General features: G+C 39.4%; 1 protein-coding gene across 1 annotated transcript in view; it reads left to right on the top strand.

Moving 5' to 3' along the window:
• Positions 1-1,342: 1,342 nt before the first annotated feature.
• The window catches only part of COL23A1 (collagen type XXIII alpha 1 chain), a 272,186-nt gene continuing 252,915 nt past the window's right edge, over positions 1,343-20,613 (top strand). The window contains exons 1-2 of the mRNA XM_087709496.1: positions 1,343-1,881; positions 11,241-11,310. Coding sequence (XP_087565622.1) covers positions 1,603-1,881; positions 11,241-11,310 — 349 coding nt within the window. The 5' untranslated portion in view covers positions 1,343-1,602. The remainder of the gene's footprint in view (positions 1,882-11,240; positions 11,311-20,613) is intronic.

Below are 20,613 nucleotides of genomic sequence, written 5' to 3' on the forward strand. Positions count from 1 at the left end.
TAAACTAGAATTTACAACTGGCATTGTGGAAGATCAGAGGATCAGGATATCAATGGCTATGAATACTAATTGTCTACTACATCCTGAATTATAGGCGGCCCTAGGCAGTAACAGTGGAAGAGGGTTCTCAGCCTCCAGTCTAGGTTCAAAGAGCTTCCCAATTCAATCAAGTTGTCCACTGTGTGACACAATGCTGGACAAGCTCTTCTTACAGTTCCATCACAGTAACATGGTCTCTTTAATGTATGTTATATGAGAATAGAGGTTCATTCTCCGAGCTTGTGGTTGATTTTTGAATGTTTCATTACCAGAGTAGGTAACATCTTCAGCAAAATTTAGGGAATGTCAGTGTTGGTGTTCTTCTGCTTCTAACGGCTTTGAGCAGTCAGTAGGTCTTGTGAGGGGAGGGTCATGTCAGGTGAGGGTCTTGACCCTTCCATCACAGGATCTACTGACCACTCAAAGCCCTTATAAGCACAACAGCAACACTGACATTCCCTAAATTCCGTTGAAGATGTTACTTAGTCTGGTAACGGAACACAACTCTTGGAGAACAAACCTCCACTTTTATCCTACACCTGAGCTACATATATTTGCCACAATTATAAATTATTGGTTATAGGTTATAAATTGCATCTGGTGTCTTTCTTTGGGGTGGAATGGAGCCATTGGAAATTAAAGACCACAGACCCTATAATATATAAGTAAAAAGTATCTGAAGGTGAAACTTCATAGGGGTTCGAGATAGATATCTTGAACCCCTATGAAGTTGTGTCTTTGGATACTTTTTGGATGGAAAGCTCATTTTTGGACTAATTATCCCTTCCATCCTCTATAAAGCAAAGCCAACTCAGAAGTGAATCTCACCTACGTTCAATGGCACATATCCCATGCCACCGAGAATGGGAATAGTATCAAGGGATAGAAAAATTTACACGCACACCCCAGTCTTTCCAGGCCATCTGATAAGACTGATAAGACTTTGACACGGCTCTACTCATCCACTACTCGGGGAAGAGGTTTTGTTTTTTTTTTGACCGCCGTCGCTGCCCTCGGGAGAAACCGACGGGACGGCTGAGAAGACCCCTACTGTACCCCATCAGCTGAGAAGAATTATTCGGCGGCGGGCGGGTGGGCAGCAGCAGAAAGGAGGAGAAGGGGTCCCATTCACAGCCTCGATCCCCCTCTCCATTTCTGAGCTGGGGAGGGAGGGCTCGGATATCGCGAAGGCGCGGGGGTGGGATATCCCTTTCGGAATCCCCCCCGGGAAAGGAGATCCCAGAGTGGTGGACGCCGCCCCCGCCTCCCCAGTGCCAGAGGGCTGAGGGGGGGGGGAGAGAAAGAGAGGCAGGCAGTCACCCACCTACCCTCCTCCCTGCCCCCGCCCCGCGCAGCTGGAGGGCCATGCTAGGGAAGAGGCCACGCTTCCCAAACTTCCTGCCCCTCTCGCTCGGCCAACGGGTGCCAAGAGCTGCCGCCGCGACCGCCGCCGAGCGAGCGCTTCCTCAGCCAGGGGACCGCAGGAGCCGCCGCAGCCGCTCCCCGGGGAGGACCTGAGCGCTCGCCCTCTTCTCTCTCGCGGAGCGTGCGCGCGGCAGCGAGATGAGCGGGCCTCGAGAGAAGGCGCCCGAGGCTGCGCCCCAAAGCGGCGGCCGCTGCGCCGGGGCCATCGGCAGGGGCCCCGTTATCCTCTCGCTGCTCTTTTCGGTCCTCTCGGTGGGCGCCTGCTTTTTCCTCAGCGCCAAGACCTCCAAGCTGCAAGGGCGACTGGTGGCCCTGGAAGAAGAGTTAGCCAGCCGCGCCTGGAGCCCCGGAGAGCAGCTGGCAGCCGAGCCTTTGCTCGCCGCGCTTCAGCCTCAGGTGGACGACCTTCTCCAGGAGGTAAGGGCTGAGAAGGGCGGGGTGGAGGCCAAGGGGACAAGGGCGGGGCGGCGGGGCCGGAGGCTGCCTTATTCGCCCGCTTCTCTCAAGTAAACTTTCGAAGGAAAGTCTGGCTTTCTCCCCCACCGGCTCTAGGAAGGGGCTGCGAATGGCAGGCAGGCAGGCAGGGATCCAAATCTCGGCCACAGACGTCTGTTTGATTGACAGCGCGGGGCTCGACCCGAGAATGCAGGCACAGCCCCGTCGCACCTCACAACTTAATCCAAGGCTGAGGGGGCATCTGAAGGCGCCGCCGCCGCTTGCGATCTATTGAAGCGGCGGGACTCTGCATAGCTGTGTGGGTCTTCAAAGTGCCTCCCAGGGCATCGGGTGTCGTTTCTGCTGTAACTGGCCGAGAGACCGTTACAACTCGTTACTGGAAGCAGGCGGATGGGACCCCGCTCTCCGGCTTCTCCAAACGATAACACTTGTGGGGGTGTTTTGCATTGTGGAACTCCATGCTTAACCTTTTAACCTACATTTCCTCAAAGAGCTTGGGACCTGGTGAAAACCCTATCCTCAACACCTGCTCCGTGTTGTTGTCACAACACTCCCGGCTAAACTAGAGCGAGATGATCCATCCCTTGCTTAATATATTGTGAGAACCACAGCGGTTTAATTAGTTTTAGTAAACCATTAGCATGTTGCTAGTGACTTGAGAGAGCATCCTTTGATCTAAACTGTTTGAGCCAGGATTCAGATCTGGCTTTAACCCAGTTGTTATCTGCCAGGATGCACTGTTTTAATTGCTGGATTGCAAGCTCTACAATATATAAGTAAAGACATCCTCTAGTTGAGGTTAACTCTTGGTGGCTGCATTCCTGCAGCTTTCTCAGCACCATTTTGGAGATGGGTTGCCTTTGCTTTTCCTGGGATCATTTTTGTTTTTTTGTTTTATTTCACATTTTAATCAACTCCCTTGGATGAATGTAAAAGAAATGTATATTTTGAGCAAGTACAGAATGTTTCCTTCACTATAGTTCCAAAATTGTAAAAGTGCTTTGAGGATGTAAAGTCTCTCCAAACCTCTTTTAAACAAGTATTCTCCAGAAATGTTAGACCACAACTCACAAAACTGTAAAGGTGTAATTAATTTTGTACACTTTTGTAAATATACATTGGTGAAATCTGGATTTCTAGATTATTTCATTGCCTTGTTTTTTAAAAAAAACTGTGACAGCAGTGCTCAAAACAGTCTTCACATCGTAGTGATCAGTTGATTTTCCAGAATGCCAAATTGGCATTGCAATTTAAGACATACCTGGAGGATTTCAGGTTAGAGAGAGGACATTTGTTATAAATGGCTGAAACATTTCAAACTTACTGATAATCATATTTTGTAGAGTTGGGAAAAGCTCCAGTAATAACCTTTCTTAAAATCAAAAGCACTTTAAGAATATTTCCCAGGAAAGGGAGAGTCTCCTAGAAAGTGTAAAATGAAGCTAATTTAATCTATGAAGTGTGTTAAATGGGGTTGGAAAGATGTGCAAATCATGGGTCATATGTTGTAGATTGGTTGGCAATTAATACAGAGACTTGACTGGCATGGTGTTCACATAATATCGGTTTAATTATCTGTTACAGTTAAGACATTCCCCTTTCTAGCATGGAACTGGGCTGATCTGGAACAAAACATGGTGTGATTGGATTATTACTTGGATGAAAGTCCAGTAGAAAGTCCTTTGGTTGTAGTGTAGGTGACAAAATTGGACAAAATTAGAAGAATGCCGTGGCAAATCACTTTTGTTCAGTTGCCAAGAAAGCTACATGGACATGTCTATACAGCCATCAGGAGTTAAGCTTGACAAGAGGGAAGCCAAAGGCACTTTTCTTAAGTACCCAGTTGTTTGTTCTATGCCTTCACAAAAGGTTAGATATCACTGACAACTTGATTCTGCTTCCTCATAGAATAATTGCTGATGTGAAGTGAGGACAGAAGCTTATGTCACTGTAAAAACAAAGATATTTGTTATACATATGAAAAGATAACTTATTTGCATTCTATAGTAAGAGATTAAAATTTTACAGTGTTGATTTTGTTTCTGCAATAAACCAGGATGGCTACTATTCTAAAATATGAGGTAAAATCCATATCTGGAGTTATACAGAATAATACTCCTCAGTGGTAGCCCCCTTTCCTCTGGAATTCTTTCTTTTCAGAGGTATGTGAAGCTTCTGTTTGCTGACATCTCAAAAACCAGTTACATATACTTTATTCCAATGAACCTCTGATCCAGGCTGATTGATTGATTGAGATTGTTTGTCTAAGGTTTTGCATTGGATTGCATTTCTATGTTTTGCCCTTGTTTATTTCTGTTTCCAGATTTTTGTTTGTTTTGATGATGTAGTGCCTGGTTTCTTTCAGGATTGGGGCAGATTACAAATATTGAAATATAGGTAAATAAAGTACTGTAAGTTTTATCTAACAGGTTTATAGTGTTTGGGACTTTTTGCTCATGAAATTTTACAATTTGCAGCCAACATCGGGAAAAAGATTAGAAAGGCTAAGAATCCCTTTCATGGTATTTTTTCTAATCCTATGCAAATTATCCATAGTTTGCTTTCTTTAAAAGACCAGAAGTGTGTGGGATGTAGTGACATGATGCAAAATCCATGCCAAAAGAGGAAAATAGTTTATAGTGTTGCTCAGTCTGTAGCTATATCTCCAAGACTGGAAAATTGGCATGAAATTGCTTAACATTTAAACAAAACCAGGACAGAATCTGACAGCAACATCTATATGCTGTCTAATTCCACTTAAAGTTGGTTCTAAGTAGCCAAGAAAAGAATTACAGGGAGTTTAGATTTTATTTCAAAAACAAAATTTCTGCAGAACTACAAAATTGATTAAACATAGATACTGTAGTTCCAATGGATATGAATAAATGTGCCCTTTGATTCTTAATTTTGCTATTACTGACAGAACATTCAAATAAGGTAATTGTTCAATTAGTTTCAGATACGGTTCTTCATGACCTCTTTAACTGTCACAAGATAACTTGTAAGATATCCTGGAGTACACTCTCCAGCTATAAATAACACTTCCCTACCAATGTTTTGAATTTGGTAGCCAGTCTATACAATACAATTAGTTCAGTCCAACTTTACTGGCTCGCTATTTGGAAATAGAGGAACACAAGCCAACAGAAATGGGGAAATTACTAGTGTAATGTAATAGTATAATTGCAGCTTAATGAAGTGATATTGCAATGCAAAATCCCTTCTTGAAATAGCCATTATGTAAAAAGGAAATTCTAATATAAGCAGTGGATGCTGCAGAAATACTCAAAGAAAGTCAGTAGATTTATTTTTCCTCATATAGCTGGATATTGCAAACCTATCCAGCTATAATTTGGATTTCATTTTAGTTTATGGTTGAGAATAGTTACTGAACTTTTAAAAATTTGGATTGGTTCAGATATACAGTAATGCTAAATCAATGAACCATTGGTATAAATCTTACATTTATTAGGTCTCCTGCTGTGTTTATTTTCTTTTGCTGAGTGACTACAGAATTGGAATGCTTTGACTTTTCTCAAACATTTTTAAACCGGCATACAAAGAAGACTATGGGGATTAATGTATTCATGCATTAGAGATTCAAGTTTTAGATATTTAATAAAGGTCTGAAACCAAAAAGGACACATATAGAGGATTAAAAGAAAGGCTAAAAATAGACAAAATTCATAATTGTTGAGCTAGTGTCAGGTAGGCTAAAACTCAGAATAAGATGAAGTTGGTGAATGATAATAAACAACAAAAGATTCTTCAGATACATTCAAAATAAAAGAAAAGATTTATACCAGTTGCTAGACATTAGCACATAACGTAAGTACAAAGGTGAAACTACTCAATTCCTAGTCTGTCAGGCTTTATCAACAAGAAGGCATGTGTTGTACCAGGCAGAATGAAGGGGCAGGCCTGAAGCTAGAGATTGAGGAAAAGAGAGATGGTCATGACATATCAGTTTATTCTGAAGGAGTTTAAATCTGAAGAGCTGCATGATTTGCATCCTACCATACTACGGGAATAGTGCACTATAGAATTCCTAAATGGTTCTCAACCTTGGCAGCTTGAAATTATGGGGCTTCATGCTGTCTGAGGAATCCTGGGAGTTGAAGTCCACATGTCTTCATATTGCCATGGTTGAGAAATGCCATGATAGGCAATAAAAAGTGTTAGATTGGCTAAGATGCGCCTGGCTGCTGCCAAGCTGTCATTCGTAAGTCTGAGGACTTACGAGGCTGCAACAAAAAGAAGGTAATGTCAGAAGAAAATATGACCTCAAAAATGGGAAAAGGAGGATCCAGGAAATCATTACCAACCCTTCAAGGTAGGTCAGATCTGGAAACCGACTCAAAGTGACTGGAACTGTATTAATACAGACTATAGTAACAGAATCTTGAAAACCTACCTATGTTTTTCCTGAAACTTTGTTTCCTAGTCCTAAAATATGCTTACTTCATAGATCAGGGATGTCAAACTGGCGGCCTGCGGGCCATATGGATCACATGCAGGCCACACCCACCCCAGCTCCACAAAGGGAAAAAAACGTTGTGATATGTCATGCAAAAGCAACATGACACTGAGAGTTTGACATCTGTGATACAGATTCTCCAAGGTCATTTCTGTGGTTCTGTACAACTTGAAATAATTAGTCAGGAAAGATTTGAGAACACATAATAAAACAATCAGTCTGCAGATACCTTGATAATAATGTGGTGTTATCAGTATGAATTAGTCAGTAGTAAGTTTTGTGCAGCTGGCATTTATTTAGATTTGTAACATTAAAAATTGGATTGCCATGGACATAAAGTATCTTGATTTCAATAGACATTAGATAAAGTATTCAAGAACATTGTGAATTGGGTTGGATAGCACAACAATTAAGGGGATACATAGCTATCTTTAAAAAACTTCCATCAGAAGAAAGGATCTGTTTCTACTATCCCCAAAGAATGATCCAGAAGAATGATCTTAGGTACGAGAAGAAAGCAATTTGATGGTGGAGCTAATTATCAAGGGAGATGATGATCGTGTTCACTGAATATGTTCAAGGAAAAGCTGGATAACCTGTTGCCTTGATTATTATGATTCCTAAACTGAGTAAAGTATTGGATTTTAAAAGGAAGTGCATAGTGTTATGGATTGTAAATCTGAAATAAACTTTGGGTATTTAATCCATCTTCGCGTTCATTGTAGGAATTACCTCTCCAGTTCAGATACATGGCCTTCCACCGTTTTTCCTCCTCTAGGGAAAAAAAATCTATAACAGGGAATCTTTTTCGCCTCGGGTGCCAAAAGCACTCACGTGTGCTATTGCAGGCACGTGTGTATCCACCTCATAAGTTAATCCCCCCATGCCATGCCCAATGCACATGCATATGATTCCCCCTGCTGCCCTGCATATGCATGCATGGCTTTCTTGGAGCCTGGGGAGGGCAAAAACTGCCAATTTTCCAACTTCCAGTGGGCCCAGTAGGTCTGTTTTTCATCCTCCCAGACTCCAGAGGCCTTCTAGGAGCCTGGGGAGGGCAAAAATGCCCCCGCAGGCCCTCTGGAGGCCAAAAATGGCCCATTTTCTGACCTGGTTGGCCCAGTAGGTCCATTTTTTGCCCCCCAAAGGCTCCACAGGCTTTCTAGGAGCCTGGAGAAGGCAAAAATTGCTTCCCCACCCACGGAGGCTCTCTAGAGACCAGAAACGGCCTGTTTTCCGACATCCAGGTTGCTAGTTGGGCTGTTTTTCTCCCTCCAGAGGCTTCAGGAAGCCTCCAGAGGGTGAAAAACAGTCCAATGTGCAAACCGGAAGTCCATTCCCGAACTTCCAGTTTGTGTGTTGGGTGATTTTTCACCCTCTGGAGGAAGCCTCTGGAGGGCGAAAAACAACAGAAAATCATGGCCGAATATCAGCTGGCCAGCACATGCATGTGCGCTGGACTGACAGGGCAACACCTCACGTGCCCTCAAAAATGGCTCTGCGTGCCACCTGTGGCTTGCGTGCCATAGGTTTGCCATCATGGATCTATAACCTTCCATTAAAAAAAACAGTTTCAAATACCTAAAGTCAAGTTTCATGCCTTCCTCCATACTTGTCTTCTCCAAGCGAAACTACCTAACACGTTCAGCTGTTCTCCATGTAGTTTCCATTCTTGACTCCTTATTATCTTTGCTGTTTTCTTCTGGGCATGCTCCAGTTTTTCAAGTGTCATTCCTAAAATGTGATGCTCAAAACTGAATCCATCAATGCTGAATAAAGAGATACAGTGATTATCATTAACTTTATTATAACACTACTTTTGATGCAGTCTAGGAGTGTGTAGTTTTTTTTTCTTCTGCAAGTATATAATAACTCATATTGGCTCATATTTTGTGATCTACCAAGATAGATTCTTTTTGAATATGGTATTTTCCCTGCACCTTATAACTGTATTCCTACGGGTATTTGTCTTTTCCTACCCAAATATAAGACTTCACATTTGTTTTTGTTGAAATTCATGTTGCTGCTATATCATCATCATCATCATCATCATCATCATCATCATCATCATCATCATCATCATCTTTTTCTAGACTAATTCTTATATGGAGACATTGGAATACTCTTTGTATTTATATAGACATATTCGAATTTTTGGTTCATGTAACTTGACTTGTATCTTCTTGCATAAATTCTATGCTCACTTATGTGATAGATCTTTTTATAACACAATTGGTGGGATTAACACATGGAAATATCTTTTTAGCCTATAATATACAGTTTGAAAAAGAAATTTCAAATATTTACAAGGTGGCACAGATCCCTTGTAGATGACATTTTATCACATTTGGGACCCATAGCAAGCCCTTTCTGACAGACCACACCAAAGGAGAATATTCATCTTGGAGAAGGTGATTTTGGAAGATATCCAAGCCTTAAACTATGTATATGTAGGGGTGTCAAATTCGCGGCGTCATAGTGGTGCCACGTGACATTTCACAACTTTTTCCCCCTTCGCTAAACCGGGCATGGGTGTAGCCAGTGTTTGACTCATATGGTCCATGGGCCATGGGTTTGACAGCCCTGATGTATGGTTTTAAAGGTGACAACCTGTACTTTGAACTGCATTTGGAATTACCTGGCAATCATTGTTGCATGTGCAGTCGATGATGTTACATAGAAGTCATATAGGTGAACCTTAGTACTCCTGTAACTATTCAGGCTACTTACTGAACCAAATAAAGTTACTGACGAGTCTTCAAGGGCAGCTCCATGAGGGCCACTTGTGAAGTACAAAGGCATGCATTAAGCCCCCTCTTCCAAAAGTGGCTGCAGATGGTATACAAGATGCAATTGTTCCAAGATCTTCCACCTGCTTTTTAAGCAGGAGGTCTGGGTGATTTGCATTATTCGACTAGTGTAAAGACAAAGCCATTGTCTCTAAATTTACTTCATACAGTGGAGGACTAAATAAAGTTTGAGATATGTGCAGCTCTTTTTTTCTAAAACATGTTAATGTGTATTTTCTATATTACCAAGCTGTTATTTTTAGTTGTCGTAGGTCAGTGCCAAAGAAGAGAATGGATGTCATTGCAGAGACATCAGTGATGGCATGCCAGTGAAAGATGAGAGCTCCAAAGGAGGGCATCAGAGTATGATACCTCATTCTTGTACTGCACAAAATGTCCCAAGAGACACCCCACAGTTAGAAAGTTCTCAAACGAATTTGCCTTGGAAAATGCTTAGGGGCTGCAGAACAACGTTTTTGTTAAAGAGCAGTTTGTTGTGTTTTTCTCTTCTTTGACTTCTCAGTCTTGGTCCTAAAGAAGAAGAAAAAAAGTTACTTTATTGTATATTAGAGAAGATGCTTCTGGATTCAGGGGAGGGAGGAGGATATATGAAGCTCCACTTTTCAAATAGTTAAAGCAGCTGTATCTTTTTCCAAGCCTGCACAACTACTTTGACAGCTGCTTCCAGATGTTCCTCATGTTCATACATGCAAAATCACTTTTCTTTGCTGGGAGAAAGGCAGGGAGGTGACTGACTGCATGTATGCAGACAGCTTGAACCCACAGCCCAAAATAAGTGCTCCATTGTGTTCAGCAGTGCCATTTGGAAGGATTTGCCCAGTCCTAAAGTACATTATATAAATTGGATTCCCTACCAATCCATGGAAACAACTTCATCAATCCATAGTGCAAGTGACAACGAATGTCAGTGCTGCGTTAACTATATAAGTAGAGCTTTCTTTGTAATTTTCTAAAACTTCCAGTCTAACTGCTCCATTCTAGAGAGCTTCTCTGAAGACTGAGCTGAGCTCAGGATGTATAACAGGATGAATAAAGTCTCATGCAGTTTTCAATAATATCATAGGGATAGGATCTTAATTTTACAAAGCCTTTGCTATTTCAAATACATCCAGAATCTTTGTTCTGAAACTGGTAATAACGTTTTCAGGAGCTTGTAGGATATTCTCACCACAATAACTAAATTGGAATGGTTGTGTTCTTTAGTTAATTCTATGGGAGGAAAAGAATGAGTAATTTGTCCCAACTCTTTTTTAATGCCTGAATAGACATGAGGTGGTGCAACAGGAAGTTAAACATCACTTTTTTCATGGGCTGCTGTAATTGTCAGTAATTGCACAGTTTCAATTTGGCACGAATATTTCTAGTTTTCAATCTCTCTCCCCTTCTCTTATTTACTTTATTATTTGCTTTATTTGGTTTGATGCTTACTATTCATCTACAATGCTGCATAGGTCCTCAAAAGGGAACAGAAAGAAGTATTCTAAATCCAACAGTGCAGCTTTGTTTTCTAGCCTCTTCCTTTTTTAAACATGAAAGCTGAATAATCCTATCTACAAACAGACAATCCTCTATAAAGGTAATTCCTCTAGTTAAAAAATGCATACCATTTTTGTGCACGGTATGCATACATGGATACTATTGCTTTACTTGGGTCTTAGTCAATGATTTTACAGTCTCTAGGTGAAAATGTGTGACAAGTGGTTAAGAATAGATTCTTTCCACTATTACTAAATGATTTTGCACGTTAAATATAAGATAATTGAAAGGAATAAAAAGATCAAAAAGTGCTGGTTTGTGTATTTTATTTGGCTTGAAGTACTCTATTATTTTAAAATTAACTAAATACTGGTGTGATCCAATCAAAGCTAAACAAGTCATGGAATTTCCAGTGGGAGAGATCTAAATATTTCCTTAATTTCCTCAATGAAATCTATGGCTTCAAAATGGCTAGGAGTTGTATGTTTAACAATAGCATGGATCAAACTTATTGGCTATTAGTTTTTTATTTATTTATACATTTACTTTCTTGACAGAAACTGAACGAAGGATTAGCCAAACTACGTACAGCAAGAGAAGTACCCTCTGAATGTCATTGCCCACCAGGTAGGTGGATGAGAAATAGAATTTTTAAATTAGATATATTGTACTATTAAGTGAATGTGAGAAATATCTATAATTGCATTGCTTGAAAGATTGGAGGGGGTGTCCTGGTTTGAATATATTTACAAATAGTTTTTTTTTTTTTTTTGGTATGGGCAGGAGATCTCTGTTTGATTTTGTTCAATCAATAAAAATAGAGTTGGAGGTCTTCTAGTCCAAGGAGGAGACCCTATACCAGTGATGGTTAATGTTTTTGGCACCAAGTGCCAAAACTGGAGCGCACGTGCACCAAGCACCAGAACCCAGAAGAACAGCTGGCCGGCGCACATGCGCACACTGGACAGCTGCTCTTCTGGGTTCTGTTGCACCCTGGACCAGCTGTCTGGTGCACCTGGCACGACGGAACCTGGAAGAGGAGCTGGCGACGGTGCATGCCACCTCTTGCACATGTGCCATAGGTTTGCCATCACGGCTCCAAACCATTTCAAACAAAAGTGAATAGACAAATTAATTGGTTCATTTAGTTTTGAAGTGTCTGAGTGTTTTCATAAAAGAATAAAATATTCCTTATTAGAACATATACCTAAATGTTTCTTAATTTTTTTTACTCCAAAGCACCCTTTGCTGGATGAGTAAGTACCTTCAGTATGCATGGTTGTTTAAAAATCTTTATCTATAGATTTATCCCAAAGATAATTTCTCAGATGAATCATTAAATAATTTTGTTAGCTTTTGTTCAGTTGCCCTTTGTGAAATTTAGTGAGATTCGGTTAATAAATGTCTAATGATTTCAGTATGAGCAAAATATGCAAGTACTTGCTTGTTTCTTTCTATAAATATTGCTGATCACATTTGGAACAACCCAGAATGGGGCATCTTGTAGTTGAAATGCCTGCAGCCACATGAATGGGATCATTTTTGTAAAGGATGAGGTGAAGTGTTTCCAAGTGGACATTTTTGTTTTGCACAGAAACCAAAGTCATTGCACATATACTTGGATCAGTTATTATTTTCTAATGAAAACCTCCTGGGATCCAAATGTTTAGAAGCAGTCAAAAGACTGTAAACTGAAATTATGCTAACATTAGTGCATGTAAACTTTGCAGGTTGTTTTTGAAATCATGAAAAAGGTAACATTACTTTACCCTCTTTTTATCTTTAAATTATATATAATAGATCGATTAGATTTCTCATTGTTTTAAACATAATTGTAGTTCTTTTACTTTAGTAAAAGAACTTTTGTTTTCTTTGCTTTTGATCTCTCTTAATTATTTTTATTTCTGTAAGCCGCCCGGAGTCCTCCAGGATTGGGCGGCCTATAAATTTAATAAATAGAAATAGAAATAGTAACTACTATCAAATAAATTTATAGCTGCCTTCATTCTTATATTGACTTATCTTTTCCAAGCAGGTTATTATACATTTATTGATATATTAACTTAAAATTATTTGTAGTGTGCCAAAATATCCGTTAAATTTGAAGACTGTGAAGCCTGCCTAATTTTTAAGGGTGTGTTTTGATTCTTGGAGCAAAGACAACCGTTTGAAGTTTTTGATTAGGTTTAAATCTGACTTAGATAGCCATCTTATGCTTCCAAAATTCAGAGGCAAAATTCCAGACTTTTGGCAAAACGTTTTTAAACCTCCCCCCCCCCTTGCAAGTGGAAACTGATCTATTTTTTTCCATGTTAACACTGTTGCCCTTGTTTCATGGGTTATTTCACTGCATTGCCAGCTGCATCTTCAAAAACCCCAATGCAAAATAAATAAATGTAGTGAAAGTCCTCGTAGAAAAACACCTGTTTTACAATGAACAGGCCCCCACCCATGGCATTAATATGGTTGTGCACTTTTGTAGGCTTGAGGTCTTGATGATTTTTCATTATTTCTATTCTTAAAAAATGAAATACATTTTTTGACTTAAAGAATTCATTTACTGACAGTTCAAATTACAACTGCACTGAAAAAAGTGACATGACCATTTTTTCACACTTATAACTGTTGCAGCATCCCCATGGTCATTTGATAAAAATTCGGATTCTTGGCAACTGTCTCATGTTTATGATGGCTGCAGTGTCCTGGAGTGATGTGATCATCTTTTGCGAACTTCTAATCAGCAAAGTCAACAAGGAAGCCAAATTCACTGCTAACTTAACATTCATTGCTAACTTAACAACTGCAATGATTCACTTAACAACTCTGCCATGAAAGTTTGTAAAAGGGAGCAAAACTCATTTAACAAATGTCTCATTTAGCCACAGAAAATTTGGGGTCAGTTGTGTAAGTTGAGGACTACCTGTATACTGCAACCATGTTTCTTGATTATGAAGTCACTGAAGTATAGTTAACATTTATAGTCAGTTGATGCCAGTATCTGGAATTCCCAAAGTTTTTGAGTTATGAATTCATATTGAATTTGGGAAACTTACAAAATTGCCACTAGAGTAGATTTTTCTTTGCACAAAGTGGCTGTAATAAGGAACAGAATATAACACTTTTTTGTCAAGCAAAGTGGACATAACATTCAAGCAAAGCACCAAATATCTCATTACTGGTTTGGTTTTTTAAAATTGGGTTTTAGATACACTAATAAAAGCGAGACAAAGTGGTACTTTTATTTTGCAGCATGCCAAATTCCTCTCTTAAAAATTATAATCATTTTTTTTAAATGCAAAAAATCCTGCCCCCCAAAAGTACATCTTTAAGCCTGTCAACATTGTTTGGTACCATGTTGCGGATTAAAAGGTCATTTCCCTTTGCAAATCCTCTGTCTTGCTTTCATGGTCCAACTCTGCATCTCCACCTGTCTTCTCTATGACAGACAGTTTTCAGGAAAATCATATGCTATGGCTTAATCTTTTGCTTTCTTCTCTCCTCCTCTCTTCCATTCTCCCCTGACATTTGTTTTATTTGCCTTCTTCTTCATTTATTCTCTATTGTGCTCAAGACCAAACTCAACCAGAAATTGGGATATCTGTGCTGAAGATCTCTTCATATCAAATTCAAGTATTGCTGCACAGGGAAAGACTTGGATCAGAACTGTGGTTCTGAGATAGGAAAGGTTTTTCCCTACCATATTTTCCCAATCCAAACTGGACTTCCTACGGTGAAAAGCATGAAGTCTTTTGTAGTATTGAATGGGTTGTTGGAAAGCAGGATTCAGGGGAAATATAGGACAGCCATTTTCAGCTGCATACTCCCATGACCATACAGATAATCTAGAATAATAGAGTTGGAAGGAATCTTGGAAGTCTTCTGGTCCAACCCCCTTTTCAGGCAGGAGACCCTATAGCATTTCAAGCAAATAGTTATCCAATCTTGTCCAAACAATCCTTGGTTTACAATAGTAATTGCAGGAGAAGGAGTGGCAGAGCCTGGGAGATAAAAGAGGGATCAGCCTAGAATCTCTACATAGCCACAAGTGGATGAAATACAATTTCCCTTAAATTCCATTGCTCCTTAGGTGCTAACCTTAGTTGAAAAGATTATATATGATGAGTGTGTGTATGTGTGTGTGTATGTGTGTGTATATGCACATCAGGGATGGGTTTCAACCGGTTCACGGCGGTCCCTGCGAACCGGTTGGTCGCCGAACCCAGAAGTAAGTAACTTCCGGGAACGGCGAAGGGCGCGCCCACCCGCCCGCAGTCCTTACCCAGTTTTGATGAGTTCTGCGCTTCCACACATGTGCAGGATGCATACAGCGCCTGCACGGTCGTCCAGGAGCAGCTGGAGCATCGCGCAGATGCTAGTACACATGCGTGCACCGCGTGCGTGCACCGCGTGCGTGCACGAGGATGCCGCCGGCCCCGTTCCAACCGAACCGGTTGGAACGGGGCGAGAAACCCACCCCTGATGCACATACATACTTAGGTACACATACATACTGTTTGTTTTGCCTAGTAAGGATTCATTGACCTTAGTGGACAAGATTATGTATAGCTCAGGACTGAACAATGCTTAGTGCTCTCTGAGCTTGATTGTTTGCTTGCAGACATTTTATTACCCAACTAGGTAATACCTAGTAGTTCTGCACTGATATGTGAGAATCACCTTGGGAGATGGAGAAGAGTCATAGCCAAGGTACAATGAGATAGAAGGCAACATGGCCCACAGCAGCAATGTGAGCAGAGCAAGTAGCTCAGAAGAGACCTTCCCTAGTTTCTTGGGATGTAAATGGGAGGAGGGAAAAGTGTTCTTTCAGACTTGCAAGATTCTGTCAATGTAACTAGAATTAACTTATCTTGCCATGCTTTCTGTCTGGTCTACCTTACAGAGCTGACATGTTTTCTCCTTGGTAATTACTTGATTGGAGTACTGTTTTCTGCATGATTGTTTGTTGTTAATTCCTGCTTATCTGAGCGATGACTGCTGGAGAGGATGTGTTCTAATCCTTTTGTTTCCTTCTCAGCTTTTTTATTGTCTCCTTTGAATGCTTTGTAAATATGGTCTATCTCTGATTATTGATGGCTGATTTGTCTGAACAGTAAGCTTCCAGGAATCCCCGAGAATTTCGGTTTAGCCCAGTAGCCCAAGAAATTAAAACAGGAGTCATTTACAACATACAATGTAAGGATTATAACAGCCACTATGTAGGATAGATAAGCAGGAGATTAGCAGAGTGCATCCATGAACACCAAATAGCAGTCGGAAGACAGGAGGAAAACTTAATATCACAACACAAGGACAAACCCAAACACAATATCAACTAGGAAACTGTTGGATCTTAGACCAAGCTTGGCATGAAGACTGACAGTGTTACCTAGTTGGGTAGTGAAATATCTGCAAGCAACCAAGGTCAGAGAGCCCCAAATACTATTGGATGGCTTGATCTGAGCAGTAAGAGATGCATAGCCTAGATTGTACAACAGCATAGTGAATAGTATGTCAGGGTGTATATAATGTTAATAACTTTGGAAATGAGGGTATAAAATCTGTAGGAAACTTGCTTCATAGAAAATTGACAAAGATCACACTCTAGCAAAATCCAATTATAAATGTTTTATGAGGTGTGTCATTTAATCATATAGGTTGATATGGCAGTCCCACTATGAAGAAAGGGACATTGAGTCAGATACATAGTACTGGAGTCATAGTAAAATTAATTATTGTTGCATATTAATGCAATTATATCACAATTCTGTAATGTATATACCATTTGCACAACCCTGATGTGATTTTGGAAATGTCCAGTTAATATTAATATTTTGTCCTGAAAATTCACCCACGATTAACATGATTGCACACCCTTTGGTATTTTTTACCACTAGAGGGAGCTAATATTATTTCATGAATACTATAGAAATTAAATTACGCAAAGTATTAAGATAAATCTCATCATCAGGATCTAAAATGCTTGATTAAGTTATTTATGCTAATTCTCTTCAATGTGGAGATGAGTTCCACGACTATAAAAGGCTTATTTTTATGTTCCTTAGCTGGATTATTACTAACTCTCTTTAATGTTCTTTACGTAGTAATTAATCTATTTAGATCATTTTCACTTCTCTGCTGTACTGGGGTGCCTCTTTGATCATGTTCTGATTAGGAGTGTACTGTTTTCACAATAATCATAAGTACTTTATGCTTTTACTGAAACGTAAGTATGGCTTCTTGTTGACTCTTAACTCTATTTGGTTTTAAATAATTGTGTATTAAAGGATGCTAAATCCTTCCAGCTCTTGATTCTATGGTTCCAAATATGATTGATAAATATAGGCAAAACATTGTTATTGGTCTTTATAAAGGTTTGGATTTTTTTTTTAATGATAAGCATTTCAGTGTCTTCAAAGAACATAATAGTATTTCACATATATCCACATAACAAGCACTTTTGTGACACTTCATCAAGGATAGTCCTTCAATCCTCAGAAGGGACTTTTTGGTTGTCATCAGGAGGGGACATTCAAGGAAAGAGGAAATTCACCTTTCAACAATTCTTCTTTGGCCCTAGCAACAACAATAATATTTTCCATTTTGGGATGCTCTCTAAAAATGAAACAATGTCCCACTTCTCTTCCAAGTCTTACAAACAGTTCACTAAGCATCTCTTTTCAAAACTGTGTTTAAAAAAATCAGTCTCTAGTCTGTCTGTCTGTCTATATGTCTGTCTGGGTCTTAAAGAAATTGATTCCATGGGTTATTTTCTTTGCATCATCTTTTCTTCAAAGTCCAGAGTTACTTGGTACAGAAATTTCCTCCTTTTTCTACTTTGAAAATTGGGTTAAAGAAGTGAGTTACAGGTGAGCCTGGACAGTTATTATTTTTTTGCACATGTTAGAAGCACCAAGAAGCTTCTGGATTGAAAGGATTAAGCAGTTACATCACCATTGCCTTGAGGACGCCCAGTTGGGGGATCCTTTCATGTCCTAGGCAGGAGCTGGAGTGAAGGATGAGAACTCAACCCTATCCCACAGTTCTTGGGTCTCGAACATGGACTTGCTAACTTCCTGCCCAGTGTCACAACCACTCGACCCACCATGCTTCCAAACTGGAGAATAACGAAAGGCTATACAGTTAGTCACAGTGGGGAAGATGAAACCAGTCAATGGAGAGTTAACAATGTCCTTAAATAGTAGATGTAAAGTTGGAAGGAAGGGCAAGGACCTTTGTGACAAAATGACTATTTGGGGGAAAATCTATTCTCTATATAACATTAGACAGCACCAGAGTTCTAAATTATATTTAGCCTACCAGCCAGACTTCCAGTGTTCTCAGAAAGTTAAGCAGAAATGGAAAATGCAATTCTGGATTTATAAACAACCACTGTCACAAAACGTTAGTCAAGATTTTTCTTGCAGCCCGCTTTAGCTGCTATAATTCAAACTCTTCCCATGAATGTTCTGTCTTACTAAGATCAAAGAGTTCATTGGCCTAGGCGAATATTTGTGTAGAAAGTTGTCTGGAATGGCTATTCATAAATAGGTTGGAGTGTCATGTTTAACAAAGGCTATGAGACTTTCATTTGATGGAGAATGGCACCCTAATTGCATCTCAGGCTCCAATCACAGATCGCTTAGTAATTTCAATGCAGGAAGAAACTTTTGAGCACATTATTTTACTATAGGGGTTTTTTTTTGTTAGCATGTCTCTATATATTTTCTAAAACCCATCTAACTTTGTGATTGACTTCAAAGGAAACTTGAAGTCATATCTATGTTCCATATGATGAAAAACTGCACAAGTGAATTGATGCCTGAATATGTGAAAAAATCTCTCAAGAAAAGCCAATGAATTACCAGTGTAGCTCAGGGTGCATAACTACATGGATACCCTGATATACAATAAAAAAATACTGAACAAGAAAAAATAATATTATTTAAACAATAACTTCTATTGAAGTTTAAGACTCTGCAAACTGCTAAATACAGGATTTTAACTAAAATCATGTATATGAATTATTTCAAAGAGTTAAACAAGGTCAATCCTGATAGGTGTTTGAATGAGAAACCACCAGAAGCTGTAGACAACCTACAAGAAAATAATGGCAAACTACGTCTTCATTGTTGCCAAGAAACCAGTATAAATGTGACCATGAAATCATCAGGAATTGAACCTACCTTGAAGGAGGCTTTTTTAATCTGTGTATAAATAAATCATTTATAACAACATTTCCTGGCATAGAACAGATAACTCATCCTGTTTTTGTTTTAAAGTAAGAATGGTGAAGGCCAAAGCAAAAGATAATAAAGTCATAGTATATGAAATAGCAATAATGAAATGAGGGATATGTATAAAGACAGAAGTGCTATAATAGCGATTCAGGTAACTTTAAAAATCAGTACATCAGTAAAATAATAATATGTTTGATTATTGCAAAAAAACAATCATGGATCAGACACCAACTTCAGGAAAAAGTTTCATCACAGAACAAGTTAAAAAGGCTAATTAGGGTCAAGAAAGCTTTGTTGAGAAAATAAATTATTTGTCCAGACAACATAAATCCAAGCAACAAGGGAGAAGAAGGGGAGGAGGAAGATGAGGAGGAGGAAGAGAACAAATATAACAACAACAACAATAATAACAATAACAACAACAACAACAATAATAATAAGTAGTAGTAGTTCTCAACTTACAACAGTTCATTTAGTGACTGCTCAAAGTTACAACAGCACTGAAAAAAGTGGCTTATTATGTCCATTTTTCACACGACCATTGAAACAAACCCATGGTCATGTGATCAAAATTCAGACACGACATATTTATGGCATCAGACACTCAGATATATATGATGGTTCCAGTGTCCTGGGGACATGTGCCAATCTTAGTGACCTTCTGATAACCAAAGTCAATGGGAAAGCCAGATTCACTTAACAACTGTAGCAAGAAAAATCGTAAATGAGGCAAAACTCACTTAACAAATGTTTCATTTAGCAACAGAAGTTTGGGCTCAATTGTGGTCGTACGTCGAGAACTACCTGTATATCATCACCACTAGGGGGGAAAAGTAAGCAGAAAACCAGGTATGGAAATAGTTACATTGTTGAACATAGAAGCTGAATGAATCATAATGCATTACTGTGTATGTCTTCCATTCAAAAGATGTGTGGAAAACGATACAGAACCAGTATTAATGATGAAACAGATTCAAAGGGAATCTTAGGTGTAGGAAGATGAAATTCTGAGGCTTATTGGGCAATTTACAAATCACCAGGATTGGCTATAAAAGCAGCAAAGAATTGTATGGCACCTTAAAGTTTATTACATTATTATTCTAAACACTATTGATCCTAGTCAACTTTCATGGTTACATGAAGTAGTCTTACGAAAGGAGTCTTATATGAGAATACAGCATGTTACCATGCAGGAAAAAAAGGTGAAAAGGAAAGGTAAGAGACAATGTGGGTTGTGCACTATGATTCAGATATGCTCAGTCCACACCTTCATGAAGGGGAGTTGTTTTCTACAGATACCATACCTATGCACATGCTTATGAGGGAGAGATAATTCTTCATGCACAGAAAGGAGTCACTGCAGACCTCCCTCAACTGAAAAAAGATTTGGTTTTTTTAAAACCAAAAACAGAATTGGCTGGACTGAGGATGGAACAGTGGGGTTTACGGTCTCCCCAAATTCTCTGTTATAAGTTGCTAGAACCTCTAGGAATCAAGGGGGAAGCCCAGGTACCTTGAAGCAGAAGAAACACTCTATTTCTCAAAATTATTGTATCTGTAGAGATAGGCAATCAGGAAGCTGAATTAGGGCTAATTTTTGGGTTTTGTATGTGAGGAGTTTTGATTTCTCTACACAGATGAGAAACTGTGTTTTATATCAACCTTGCAACATATTTTAAGGAAAAAGGTGCAG

The sequence above is a fragment of the Thamnophis sirtalis genome, unplaced genomic scaffold (assembly GCF_051295495.1).
Source record: "Thamnophis sirtalis isolate CommonGarterSnake01/CBP01778 unplaced genomic scaffold, rThaSir2_p1.2 scaffold_3, whole genome shotgun sequence".
NCBI lineage: Eukaryota > Metazoa > Chordata > Lepidosauria > Squamata > Natricidae > Thamnophis > Thamnophis sirtalis.